This window comes from Ursus maritimus, unplaced genomic scaffold (genome assembly GCF_017311325.1).
Source record: "Ursus maritimus isolate PB19 unplaced genomic scaffold, ASM1731132v1 scaffold_16, whole genome shotgun sequence".
Lineage (NCBI taxonomy): Eukaryota > Metazoa > Chordata > Mammalia > Carnivora > Ursidae > Ursus > Ursus maritimus.
The window spans coordinates 46,157,597-46,172,901 of record NW_024424008.1 but is presented as its reverse complement, the minus strand read 5'-3'; the positions used below and the strand labels follow the sequence as shown (position 1 = coordinate 46,172,901).

At 38.9% G+C, this 15,305-nt stretch overlaps 1 protein-coding gene across 1 annotated transcript; it reads right to left on the bottom strand.

The window, feature by feature from the left end:
• Nucleotides 1-2,443: 2,443 nt before the first annotated feature.
• Nucleotides 2,444-14,217, bottom strand: BLID (BH3-like motif containing, cell death inducer). Its single transcript, XM_040630649.1, is given in 3 exon segments — nt 2,444-3,056; nt 3,059-3,193; nt 14,125-14,217. Coding segments are annotated over 3 exon segments (387 nt in total). The 3' UTR covers nt 2,444-2,897.
• Nucleotides 14,218-15,305: the final 1,088 nt, after the last annotated feature.

Genomic DNA, 15,305 nt, shown 5'->3' with positions numbered 1-15,305 from the left:
CGTGCTCAGTGGGGAGTCTGCTTGAGATTCTCTCTTTCCCTCTCCTTCTGTCCCTCCTCCTGCTCATGCTCTCTCTCTTTCTGCCCCTCCCAAATAAATAATATCTTTTAAAAAGAAAGAAAGAAAATAAAGAGAGCATCTTAGCTGATGTTAAAAACAATTTAGAATTTGAACATCCAAAATGAGAGAAGAAAAATGTGAAAGGTTTCAGAGTGGTGGAATTAATCCCAGTAGATTGGGTCATGGAAAGGAGATCCCCCTTTAGTCGTCTCCGAAATCTGAGCATTGAGTGGGACAAAGAAATTTGGACAAGATTCTTGGGCAATAAGGAAGTTATTTGAAAGGGGTAAGAATTATTCATCCCATTTCATACAAAAAGAAACCAATGTACAGAAAGGATAGGTAACTCACTCAAGATCACACTGTGAAGATACATCAGGACTGACATTCAGGTATCCCACTCAATTATGTCGTCCAAATCTGTCCAGGAAGAAACCACCACAGCTTCTAGTGAACATGAGAATGTGATGCTATGACCCAGTGGAACTGGGTAGTGCCTTGGCCAACTTGGCTCTTGAAAGCTCTACTGAAATCACACCTGCTAGAAATTTCTGTAGTTACTAGAGAACGTGACTACATGAATTACCCAGAGAGACTCTTGAGAAGCTTCCCCATGGTCAAAGACACTTCCACTGGCCTTGGGTCAGGAAATCTGATTTCCATCCCTTCATCTGTCACTTTAGGCTTTTGTACATCAAGTTCCTTCTTTGGGAGTCAAAGGACTTATTAGAGAAACTTATAAAGTATTAAATGATCCTAGATCAATATACAGAAACTACTGTTAGAGGAATTGTTGTCCAATATCACTTATGACCTTAAGCAATTGTTCTTACCTACTTTTGAAATGTGTGTGCACGTAATACACACTTTTCATGTACATTAAAATGTATATAATAGTGTACATGCAGACACACACCGTTCTTGTAAAATGTATGTATGTATGCATGTATGTATGCATGTATGTATGTATGCATGTATGTATGCATGTATGCGTGTATGCGTGTATGTATGCATGTATGTATGCATGCATGTGTGTATGTATGCATGTATGCATGTATGTGTGTATGTATGCGTGTGTGTGTGTATGCGTGTATGTGTGTATGTATGTACATATATGTATATTTTTATCTCCCTCCTCCAGTTTAGCTGGGAAATCTGTTTCAAAATCAACTCCTGCTCTCTCCTCGGACTTGACATATAGCCAAGCAGGCCTTTCTCGATTAACACTGCTCCCTCCTGGGAAAAGTCACAGAATAACTTTATTGATTTCCCTTTACCCTTCTCCACATTTCTCTGCTGAAATGTTGTCTTAACTCTTAAATGTAAAAGCAAAAGGAAAAGAAAATTAAAACAAAGAGATTTGCTTCCTTAGGATCATATTCATTCTATTTTTTCTTATTATCTAAAAAATTTTTTTTTGAGGAACAGGGTACTTGTGCAGGGGGTAGTAAAGAAAAGACAGGATGGTATGTATTCCAAGGTTTTGTGCAACAGATTTCTTTACAGTGAAACCTGTGTTTTACACACAATGCCGGACTCAGTACTACATAAACCTCTTCTCCTCGTTCTCTTATGACTTGGCCAGCCATCTTTGAAAACTGCCAAGACTTTCTGGCAAACAATCCCTCCAATGTTTCCAGGAGCATACCCAAGGCATAGGAATATAGGGAATGTTTATTTCTCATCAGATTTTCCTACCCCAAAAGATCCCAACAAGATTAAGTATTTTATTTTATTTTTTCTTAGGAAAAATTCTTTACTGATCAAGTTTCAGGATGACTGATACAATTTAGGAGTTTCTCTGATGCAGTTTTGGAGAGGTCAAAATGAGGCTCTCTAGGCAGCCTTTCTGCTTGGACCTCTCGTGAAGACCGGGGAAGGCTAACACAGACCCTCACTCTCGCTCTCCTTCCAGCTTCTGAAGTGTCCGGAGCCCTGGATTCTGACTATGTCCGGGTGGGGCCAGGAGAGTGGAAGGAAGAGAAGGGGGACACTAGAGTGGCTTAAAGTAAAAGCTCTAAAAGAAAAACATAAACAAAAACAAAAAAACACCATTTGCATTTTCTTCTCTTCCCCCCACTCCACGGATTTAGCTCTTCTTACTCTAATGACTGAGTTCATAAAAGCCTAGTAGAATTTCTATTTCATTCAATTCTCTTTTTTATTACCCACAGCTTTTCCTGTAAAGGGAAGAAAAGGATTGACTGATTTACACCACAATCACAATCTGATTCTTCCCCATTTTAAGCAAATAAAGATGCCTAGTGAAATACACAGATTGTGTTATTTAAAAATTGAAAGCTTATGTGAACGAACCACCCCTCAGAAACAAGCTTAAGAAAAGTACGGGAAGAAAATGAAAGCTTGGTGAGTAAACAAGGTTACAGAGATGCTCGCTGCTGAGTACAATTTAGTAGAGCAATTATTAACAATATGGCAAATATCTACTTCCAGGGCAGGAATAAAATACACTCAAAACCACAAAAGGATAGTGATGTGCTAGGCTGCCCTGAGGTTTAATCACGGTGTTTTTTTTTTGTTTTTTTTTTTTAACAATATACCTTTTTTTCCCCATTAACTTGCAAACTTAGTTTTAATTAAATGTCATCTTACTTTTTACTGGCCAGTTTATCTTTTTTTCCATTTTGTTTCTCTGCACATCTTGCATCAGACAGTGATTTGGAAGCGTTATGGGTGAAAGTGGGTAGAAAAGCACGCTAAGAATTAGGTCATCTTGTTGAAATCAAGTTCACTTCTGTGTAGTACAGCAGGAAGAATGGGAAAATTTGTCCTAATATCTTGCTGTATCTGTCCCAACTCATTCCTTTCATAGGGCCTCAGCAGGGGGAATTATGTAGCAATGCAATTTGTATCCTGGTTAAATACAAAAGTTTCTGGAGTACATTTCCAAGAACAGCCCCCCTTATGGTAGAGGAGCCAAGATTGTACCTTGTAAGGGGAAACACTGTTTCCTTAGGCCTTTTGTTGAAACTGGCAACAATGTTCTAGTTGCAGGCAAGAGGGTCCATTCTGCCTCTGGATAAAGGGAACTTTCAGAAGCTTGTCCTATCCGGGCAGTACAAAGTACGCTCTCAGTTTTGCAAGATCTAACAGAAAGATCTTTCCTGGCTTCCTACAACACCCAGATGGAACACAAGAGAATTCACCACAATTTAAAGCTACCGTGTAAGAAAGTGTTTGGAATCAAACGTTCATTCATTCATTCATTCATTCATTCATTCATTCGGCAACTTTTCACAGGTCAGCTCTCACATAGACGGGGCTTTGCCTAAGCACAGTGTAAGGTGGAAGAAAAAAGAGATTATATCCTGCCCTTCTGTTCTTCTCAACTCCTCCTATCCTTGGTACTTCCCTTAATTCCCAGGGGCTACTCAAAAATCCTCAGCCGAAAACAGCTTCTTCCGAGGGTTCGTGTATTCATTCCAACTCCGTGTACAATATTATCTGATCCAGGCTTGGGTCTGGATCTCTCCTGCCTCCGTGTAGAATATCATTTGATCCAGGTTTGTATGAATACGCACTATTAATTAACGTTAAGTCTTGCCCATGTCCTTCTCTCAACAAGTTTGACACTCAAACCACAATGAAGCTGTGTCTTCTGCCTCCGAGTGAGAAACATCTCTATGTTGCTCTCTGATGTCTACAAGGCAGGAATACATTTTTAGATGTTGTTCCCTAATGTGAACAGCCCTGGGAGTACTTGCTTCATTTCTTAGAAAGAACCTAGAGCTGTGGATGCCTAAGGGAGTCATTCCAACAGAGACTAGAATTTCAAGAGAGAGAAAATGCATCCAGCTGCCTTGTCTGGTGCTTATGATACATGAAAGTATTGCCCTCCCCATGGTAGACTAGAGGGAATGATTAGCGTGAATTAAGTCATCTCTTCAATGATGTATTGCAAATAATTTCTCTGTTGAAATAGCAAGTTCCTGACCATGGTATTGTACCCAAAAAACAAATGCTATTATTTTGATGCTGTTGTTTTTCACATTGGGAAGACCTCAGAAACCTCTTGTTCCTATGGAGAGACAGAAATCACTGAAAAACGTGCCTCCCCTTCCCAGTTCTTTGGCTAAAATGTATTGGGAAAATGGTGCATTAGTCACATTTCTAACTGGGAAAAGCCTGATTATCATAGAGAACCCCAGTTAGGTGCTTTGTAGAGTACTATTCTGTGGAGAGAGAAGAGACTTAAAGTAGACACATCTAAGTTAGCAGTAGCAAAGAGGGTGTGTGATTGGATCTGATGTTTCAAATATCTTTTATCAAAGCAAAAGGAGAAAGAATATGCCTTGCACAAATTAGCCCACAGACCTTTCTAAACAGAACCAATATGGAACATCATTGTAAGGAAATATTCTCTCCTTTCACAGCAAGCTATGGAGATTGCTTGAGTTATCGTGACCCTGGGCTCTTAATTGCCCTTATGCCATGTGGGTAGGAACTCAGGAACCAATGATGCCATCCAATTAACCACATCCAGAACTGTAGCCTCTGCTATCATCAAAATAATGGCAAGCTTGTAGACAAAAGCTGATGAGTAGGGGGAGACAACAGGGAGTTATACAGCATACTTTGAGATAAGGCTGTTTGGAATCTTCTTTGCCATTTCTGTGTATTTCATGGCAGAATGAGTATTCAGGGAATACTTTGGAGTTTTTCTAAACTTACAGTGATTCCAACACTCAACTGGGGCATCACAGAATATTCTCCTCTGGCAAACGTAGAATTTAAAGGTAACTTGGGAAAATCCATCAAGTGTCTTGTAGGAAACCAAATGGGCAAAATTATAATTGAAACCAAGAAGATGGATAATGGAATCATTCGGGTTTACATCTGAAATCCAGACCTGCCACTTAATAATAACTCTGTAGACTTGGGCAAAGTACTTAACTTTCTGAAACCTCACCTCAGATTCCCGATTTATAAAATGGGGATGATAATATTTTATTTTTTTAAAAGATATTTTTTCTTTCTTTCTTTCTTTCTTTCTTTCTTTCTTTCTTTCAGAGAGAAAGAGAGAGAGTGTGCACTTGTGGGCGTGCCTGGGTGGGGGAAGGGCCAGGGAGAGGGAGAGGATCTCAAGCAGACTCTGTGCTGATTGTGGAAACTGACTCGGAGCTCAATCTCCTAACCCCGAAATCACGACTTGAACAGCAACCAAGAGTCAGACACCCAACTGACTGAAACCCAGGTGCCCCAATAATATTATTTTCTATGCCTAATTATTTTAAGGTTAAATGATACAAGGAATATAAATTGTTTATGACAATGTCTGGCATAGGTAAACACGCGACAATGTTAGTTCCTTTATTTCTCTCCCTTTATTGATGTATACTTTCCCGATTTCCATTTAACCTCTTCCCTGAGTTTATAGAATACTGATTTTTCTATACTGTTCAGCAAATCTATTTAATAGTTTTAAAAATTATTGTAAATATAAGACATAGAAGGAATGTGAGCATTGAACAATACTTGCCATTTTTTTCAAAAGATATTCATAATCTCCTGAGAAAGTTAGAAATGTGTGTGTAACTGTAAATTAGACAATGGCAAATAGAATTGTTTCATTAAACATTGGGGGTGGTTGGTATCTATTATGTGCCAAGCACCATATAAGGGGGCAGAAACTCAAAGATATGTAGGATGCTCTCATTAAGCTTCAAAGCCCTTAACTTAGTATATGAAGAGATATATGGGCAAACAACCACAAAGGACGGTGGAGAATACAAATGATACCAGAGAAGGTACTGGCACAAAGAATGTGAAATCACTTCTGTTCTGGGAACGTTTCAAGAGGAGAAGGTATCTAGGCTAACATAAAAATAACTAGGTCAGAACATTGATAAAATGAGCAAATTCCTTGAAAAATACACTTGCTAAAACTGACACAGATGAAACAGAAAATCTAAATGGTCTTATATCTCTCAGGGCAATCGAATCCATTATCTAAATCTTCTCACAGAGAACATTCCAGGCCCAAATGGAAAGACTGGTGATTCCTATCAAATATCCAAGTAAGAAATAACACTAATCTTACAAACCTTTCTGGAAAATAGAAGAAGAGGGAACACCTCCTAACTCATTTTTTTTTAAATCAAAATTGGAAAATAAATTATAAGGCAATTACAGACCAATATCCTTCATAAACATAAATGCAAAAATCCCTAGCGAAATTTTAATAAATCAAATCTTGCAACATAAAAAAATAAAAACAAAACAAAAAAGCATGGTCACCCATTAGGACTTATTCCAAGAATGTAAGATTGGTTTGTATTAAGAAGCAAGGTAATTCATCATATTGGTAGGATAAATGGGAAAAGCGCATCATTATTTCAGCAGATGCAGGAAAAATTATTTGATAAAACTCATATTCATTTTTTATTATAAAAAAGCCTCTCTCAGCATATAAAGAATAAAAAAAGAATTTTCTCAATCTGACAACAGGCATTATATAAAAAATGATTTGTAAACATCATCCTTAATGCTTAATTATAAAATTATTTCCCCCTAATATTGGGATAAGGCCTGCTCTTATCCCTTCTAGTTACCATTTCACTGGACATCCTAGTAATTGTAATAAAGCAAGAAAAAGAAAAGGCATAACTAGAAAAAGAAGTAAAATTGCCTCTATATACAACTGGTATGCTTGTTTATGTAGAAAATCCTAAAATAATCTATATAACAATGACCAGAACTAATCATTGCATTTAGCAAAGTCATAAGATATAGGATTAATACACACACATCAATTATATTCTTAATACTAGCAGTGAATCATTGGAAACAAAGAATTTTAAACCATTTATAATAGCATCATAAAACATAAAATACTTAGGAATAAATATTCAAAAATATGCATATAGTGAGTTCAATTGTGGTTCCCAAAATATATGTCTACCTGGAACCCCAGAATGTGACCTTTTTTGGTAAAAGGGTCTTTGCAGAGGCAATTAAGGGAAAGACCTTGAGAAGAAATCATCCTGCATTTGGTTGTTTCCTCAGTGCAAAGACAGTGTCCTTACAAGAGACAGAAAAGGAGACAATATTGCAACCTAGAAGAGGAAGGCCATGCGAAGATACAAGCAGAGAGGTTGACTGAGGAATAACAAGGATTACTAGCACCCTCCAAAGCTAGGCATGGAACAGATTCACCCTGAAAGAATCCAGAAAGAGCTAACCTGATTGTGGACTTCTGGTCCCTGAACTGCAAGAATAAAGCTCTATTGTTTTCAACCAACCTGTTTTGATAATCTGGTACAACAGCCTTAGGAAACTAATCCAAGGTGTAAGATCTTTACAGTGGAAAGGGCAAAATATTGCTGGTAGAAGTTAAAGACCTAAAGAAATGCAGAGATATACCAGGTTCATAGATAGGAAGATGTCAACATCATTAAGATATAAATTCTACCCAAATGGAGCTATAGATTCAAAGTAATCTGACAGTCAAAATCTCAGCAAGCTTTCTTTCTTTTTTTTTTTTTTTGCAGAAATTGACAATTAAAAAAAATTTTTTTAAAGATTTTTTATTTATTCATTTGACAGAGATAGAGACAGCCAGCAAGAGAGAGAACACAAGCAGGGGGAGTGGGAGAGGAAGAAGCAGGCCTCCAGCGGAGGAGCCTGATGTGGGGCTCGATCCCAGAATGCTGGGATCACGCCCTGAGCCGAAGGCAGACACTTAATGACTGAGCCACCTAGGCGCCCCGACAATTTTAAAATTTATATGGAAACACAAAGGTTCTAGACTTTTCAAAGTAGTTTTACAAGAATGGAGGTTTCATACTACTTTATTGCAAGATTTCCTATGGAGATATTAGAATAAAGACAGTGTGTTATTGGAGGATAGGACAGACATACAGATCAATGGAAAAGAACAGAGTCTAAAAATAGACCCCCACAGACATGGTCAATTGAATTTTTTGACAAATGTGCCAAGGCAATTAAACGGGGGAAAAAGTCATTTCAACAAATGGTGCTAGAACAAGATAACTGTATAGAAAACAATAAACATTGACCCTTATTTTACACCATATACAAAAGTTAACTCAAAGTAAATGACAAACTTTAATGTAAAAGCTAAAACTATAAATCTTCTAGAAGAAAGCATAGGAGAAAAATCTTTGAAACTCTGGGGGTAGGCAAAGATAAAGATAAGACACAAAAACACAAGGAACTATAAGAGAACAAACTACTAAACTGGACTTGATCAAAATGTAAAACTTTTGTCCTTTGAAAGAAAAATTTAAGAAAATGAAAATACACACCACAAGTTGAGAGAGAATATTTGCAAAACGTGATATAACAGAATGGTATCTAGCATCCATAAAGACATCTTATAACCCAATAATAATGATAACTAATACAAAAGATAAAATTTAAACATTTCACAAAAGAAGATATACAAAAGGCCAATAAGCACATGAAAAGATGCTCAAAGTCATGAGTCACGAGATAAATGCAAATTAAAATCACGAGATGCTACCACACACCCATTAGAATGGCTATATTTAAAAGATCGACCATAACAAATTTTGACAGGACTATGGAAAAAGTAGAACTCACATATGTTCTTGGTGGGGATGTGAAATGGCAAACCACTGAGGACAACTACAAGTCTCTTACAAAGTTAAATCTACATCTATCATATGACCCAGCAATGCTACTCCTAGGGTTTACCAAGGAAAATAATAACGTATGTCCTCACAAACACTCGCAAGCTAGCATTCAAAGCAGGTTTATTTATCATAGGCAAAAACCGAAGCAACCCAAATGTCCATCAACTGGTAAATAGATAAACAAATTGTTATATATCCACAACACAATGAAATATTACTCACTGATAAGAAGAAACAAACTACTTGCACATGTAACAATATGGATGTCTCGAAATCTTTATACTGAATGAGAGAAACCAGACACAAGAGTATATACTATATTGATTCCATTTCTATGAAATTGTAGAAAATGCAAACCAATCTATAGAGACAAAGAGTAGATCAGAGCTTGCCTAGTGCTAGGGTGAGAGGAAGACAGATGGCAAAAGGACCCAAGGAAACTTCTGGAAGTGATAAAGATGTTTCGTATTTTGACGGTCGTGGCTGTGTTATGGATGCGAGCCTGTCAACATGCATCAATTGTATATTCTAAAGGGATGCAGTGGGTTGCATGTAAATCATATCTCGATAAATTTGCTAAACATATGGAGGAGAAAGAGAGCGGATGGACGGAGGAAGATGGGGCATGCAGAGAGAAGCACGAGAACAAAGGCACAGAAGCATAAATATATACATGCCTTATCGCGGAAAATAGTTCACACAGTCCCTCTGGGGAGCAACCCTGTGTTGTATTAAATCTGTGGTCCTCTCAGGGTCCAGAAAAAAGGAGGGCAATGATGTTTCTGAGTTGCATAAAGTTATTCAGTACATATCCACAGGTAGCTATTTAGAGGGTGTTAGATCTATTACCAGAAGACTAAGTACAAATCCCAATCATGTATCTTTCTGAGACCCCTGGAAGTCATTTTACCTAAACTGCAAAATAAAAATAACAATATTCCCATAATACAGTTGTTGGAAAGGTTCAGAGAATACCTAGGATAGTACCCAATAATATTTCAGTACATGTTACATATCCATGACAAATAGTGGGGCTTCCAAACATATTTGCTGATGGACACGCCAACTGCTGATTGATTGTTCATATACTCAAATCTCTTATTATCTTCGTAAGTATTATCCATGTCCAACAATTTTTTTTCCTAATCAGAGACACACTTCTATGTTACTTTGGTCAATGAAATACTCCCGAAATTAGAGTTGATTTTATATCAGGTTGGGCAGGATACAATTAACAAAGTAAATGCATTCCTCAAAAAAAAAAAAAAAAAAAAATCACAGAAAGCATTCCAAAATAGTAGTAGTGACTTGGGGATTCTGCATTGTTTCTAGATTTTCTGTGCCACTGCTTTCAGGGAGTGCAGTCAATGGAGAGCAAACTATTGTCTAAACAAAAACCAAACACACAAAAGATAAACAAGTGGTAGGTAAATGTGGCCCCGGTCTAAAGGTTTTAAGGAGAAGCTAGAATACAACATACAGCAAGGGCACTCGACTACAGAAAATCAAGCAGAAGGAGGCTCCTTAATCCAGTCGCTCAGAAAGGAAAAATTGCTAGAAGTTGGTCTTTAAGAAGTAACCAGACACATTCAGTAAAAGAACACAGACATCCCTCTCCCCAGAAATAAAATGGATAATCTAATCACATTTTCAAGGACTGATGTATTCATACAAATGTTTGCCCAACATGACAAGTGGCAGAGGAGAGCAGTTACATTCGTTGAGAAGTTCTGGGATCACAGACCTCAGAGGAGCTTTGTTATTTCTCCATGTTCTATGGCGCACTGGTGAAGTACTCTTCATGACATAGAGGAAGATGCGGGTTTGTTTTTTAATACATTTTTGTTGGTAAACAAATTTCTTTCTTTTAGTTTAGGGGTCAGCAAGCTATAGCCCTTGAGCCACACCTATCCTGCTGCCCGTTGTCCTGGAATCTGCTTGCTCCCACTTGTTGCTTTTGTCGATGGCTGCGTTCTCACCGCAACGGCAGAGTGAATGGTTGCAACAGAGACCATGTGGCACACAGAGCCTAGCAGAGTTATGCTCTGGCCCTTTACAGATGAAGTTTGATGGCATCTTGTCCCGGATAACTCCAAGTTAGATCCAGATACTGGAATATCTGCATCGATGCTGTATCAGAGCTATTCTAAAAAGCTCTCTCGAAAGTTGTTTCTTCTCATGGTGTTACTGGGATCCTATTTAAAACTGAATTCTCCCAATCTTTCCTGAAACCATTATGCTAAGATTAAGAAAAAGGCTTTTCAAATATTGCCACCCATTTCATAAGTGTATAGAAGAAATTGTGCAACGAACTCAGAAAGAGAAGTTCAGTTTCAGGGTGCCACTTAAATGGAACCAAATATGAGGCAATCTGTGTTTCTCTGTTCTCGTCTCTTCGAGGGGCAGGATTCATCTTTGGACTTCTGTCTAGCCCTAGACTCTGAGGCCCGAGAGCCACCTGTGCCAGCAAGCCCCATAAGACTGAGCAGACAGGAAACCTTCCATTTCTAAGACTGATTTTCAGTTCTGCTTATTAACATATCCCTATTTGTCACCCGACCTTTAAAATCTGGGACTCTATTTGCTTTGACTTGTTCCTCTTTTGTAAATTACTGCTCTGTACTTGAACCTTTGTCTGCTGTCACCAAACCCTTTCTGCTTATTTGAACTTCTGGTCCTGTTGCTTGCAGATAGCCCCAGTCTCATGCTACCCATGTCCCAGCGTGCCCCTGGGTCTTTAGTCCTCCCTGGGTTCCAGGTTAGCCATAAATAAAATGGGAATGCTGTGTTTTCAGGTACTCTGCATAGATCGAAGAGAAATAAAGAGGCCACCACTGGAGATACAAACACTATTCTAATTTGCAAGCATAACAGCTTCTCTTAATATTGGTATTACTAAAGGGAATTTAAATGATGGTTGTAATCGAACTATTTCTGTATCAGTTGAAAAATACTCAATCTAGAAATCATCATAAGCTTTTTTTTTTTTTTAAAGATTTTATTTATTTATTCGACAGAGATAGAGACAGCCAGCGAGAGAGGGAACACAAGCAGGGGGAGTGGGAGAGGAAGAAGCAGGCTCATAGCAGAAGAGCCTGATGTGGGGCTCGATCCCATCACACCGGGATCACGCCCTGAGCCGAAGGCAGACGCTTAACCGCTGTGCCACCCAGGCGCCCCAGAAATCATCATAAGCTTTAACACTGAAAATATTTTTCCTCTAAAACAGTATGAGAAGGAAGAGTATGGCCTCATGTTCAGTCTTAGAAAAACCTAAAAATAGCGAAGAAAGAAAAGCATGCTGCATAGTCACCTGACACATGAAAAGCCCACCGGGATACTTCTAGGGACTCACAAATAACCCTCCAAAGCTTAGCACAAAACCCGAAGCTCTGAGCTAATCATGATACCTCTTAATCTCTCGATAATAAAATACAGTTGTGATCTTCAAAGTGACTGTTTCTTTTTTCTGTCTCTACCTAAGGGTTGTGCGTCTAGCTTACTCTTCAGTGCTTGGTTCTCAGGCCATTGTTCCATGGTCGGTAGGGACAATGCTCTTCAGAAGCACGGGGAACAACAGCATTCCCATCAGGGAATGAACACCACTTTACTCTGGCTTAATAAAAATGGCCACCAGTGAAATTAACAAAATCGTGTATGTATAGGTGTGTATTTGGGAGAAGGTACCTAAGATGGGAGTATAACACTTATCTTTATTTTTATAACTCCATAGTAAGCTCAATTTTTATTGCACGTGATTATAGGAAAGTTTATAATTTCTCCACTCTCCAGACATGAGACTTCGCTTTCCATCCCTAAAACACGTACTAACCTGTGACCTAATAATCTATACTGTAAATAGAGCAACACAGCCAGCTCCCTGATCCTGAGGTCAGTATTTCTTTAACCTCAACCTCCAGTCTACAGCAGTGAGCAGATCACATACTTTTGGACACTCAGTGTAGCAAGCTGAATGTCTCCACAATACTCCATGCCTTTATTTTAGAGGCCCACTCAGAACTGTCTACTGACTCATTGCACTTACCATTTCCCTCAATCTTGGTTAACTGCTTCCCCAGGCCTGACTATGTTTCAGAGAAACAGGCTGTAAGTCACATGGGGGAGCAGTGGAAGGGCAAGCACAGCAAGACCAGGGGAGGCAACTGCCAACCATGAATACGAAGATGACCAAGAAGCAAAAAGCAAAGAAAGACTTCATGAGAGCGTAGAATTCAACAAGGGTCATTTCCTAAGGTGACCCTTAGCCACCAAGTGGGTTAGGGGCAGAAAACTGTTTTGAAAGGCTAAGAAGGTGGAAGTGTGGTGATGCCTGCATACATAGCTTCTATTCTTACAAACATTTACTGACATGGAGGACTTTGTTCCTTGATAAAATAGGATAGGTGAGGAATTGATAATGTAATTGAAGAGGGGCTCATTTACCACTTCTGTGTGGCCGTTGTATATTTTTTTCTCTCCTGCTCTTGCATGCAGGGTCTACATGGCCAGAGAGGGCCAGCCTATGTGACTTTTGCCCCATGCATAAGCCCAGTCAGGTGCTTAACAAACGTCTGGTGATGATGACGAACAAGAGCTTAATAACGGGGTCTCCTCTAAAGGCTGATTAATGGGGCTTCTAGTATTTTTTCATTCTCTCTTTGCACTCATTTTTTAGTGGGTGTAGAGAGACTACAAATTGAACATTCCTTGAAAGAAGAAATGCAGAATGTTCTATTTGGAAGTAGGTAGATAGCTTTGTTAGAATATTTGCTGATGGTGAAGGAACAGGATTTCCAAGATTTTATTCCTATGACTCATTCCGTGATGTGGACATAATCTGTCTCAGTCAACCTCCATTTCCAAGATTTTCATAACCACATTTGCCATTTGCAACACATTAAGAGGATCTGCAAAGTTAAGAGATCCTTGATTCAATCAGAAACAACACTTACTACTTTTGCAATAATCCATCTATGAGCCAGAAGACCAAGGGGGTGTTGACAACTGCTGTGATCCTATGATTCTGCTGTACCACAAAGGAAGCTGTTTAAGTTTCTGCTTGAACATGGCATTCCGCAAAAACCCTTCTCCCTCCGCTAATGGATAACAACTCTATAGTCTTAGGCTCCCCCTGGGATACTCTTGTCTCTCATCGCCACTGAGTCACACAAAAACAGGAAAACCAACCTCAGCTAAACAGGATTCCCCATACTGATTCCTTTCTTCCCCCCATCTACTGAGCCACGTTCTTCCAGATTTAGAATGTGTAAGTTATCTTTGATTTGCCCCTCCCCCACCCTCCCCAAGTCCATTTTTACAAAAGTTATAAAGTCTATTGCTCTTCTGTGGACATGTGTCTTTTATCTCTTCCTTCCCCTCCACTTTTCACTGCTGTCTATTTTGACTAAGTTCTTTGCCTCCTCACCTCCTGGATAACTTGAGCATTTTCCCTACTAATCTCCCCCTCTCCAGTTTCTTCCCCCTCCAGTCCATCTGGAGTTCTATTAACAGAATACATGCTCTGCTTTATTTATTTATTTTTTTAAGATTTTATTTATTTACTTGAGAGAAAAAGTGAGAGAGAAAGAGAGCATGAGTGGCGGAAGGGGCAGAAGGAGAAGCAGACTCCCTGTTGAGCAGCGAGCCCGATGTGGGGCTCGATCCCAGGACTCTGGGATCATGACCTGAGCGAAAGGCAGATTCTTAACCGACGGAGCCACCCAGGCGCCCCCATACTCTGCTTTAAATTTTGCTTTTATTTTATCATTCCCTAACCCAAAGTCTTTACTGACAACTTATGCCATTTCATATCTATAAGACCGTGCACGTGAGAAAACCCCACAGGCAGTATAATACTAGAGAGTTATTGTTATTAGCCATAATGACTCTTCCTGGCTTTTAGGATATGACCTACTGTAACCCATCTTCTTGGAAGTATAACCTGATTTGAAACTGGTGGCCAACATGCTACCTTGGGTTCTAGTTGCATCAAGCTCAACACTGTCAACGAGCATGCCCTGCTCTTCCCTTACCATGCGTTCCCTCCAGAGGGAGACATGGAAGCTGCATGAGAGTACAGATGGGAGCTTTCTATATTGTGAAACGATCAGACATACATGGTTTTTGCCCAAGAGGTCTGTTCTTGACCCTGTCTTGTTTATTTTATTAAATTCTTGGATGAAAATAGATTATATTCTTATCAAATCTTCAGACATTAAAAGGGAGGGGAAATAAAAGCTATGCCAGACAAAAAGATCAAAGTTCAAAGAGAACTCCCACAAGAGGTCAAAATGAAGAGCACCAAATATGACAGAAATAAATACGTTTTGAATGCTAGGTTCAAAACTCTAACTGAACTGGGTGGGGGAGCCCTCATAGAACAATTATTTTAAAATATTTCCAGGGGAGGAGATCAGGATGAGGGTGAGGGTTAGGGTGCAGGGGAATGGACTATTTATAAGGGAAACACAAACCAAGCCAACATGCTGGATTGTGAAGGATCTAGAAATCAGATATAGTATGTAGATTTATTCATGTTTCTCTTGAAAAGAAGACATTAAGAAAAGATGTAATAGCTCTTCTTTTAGGACTATCCTAAAAAACAAA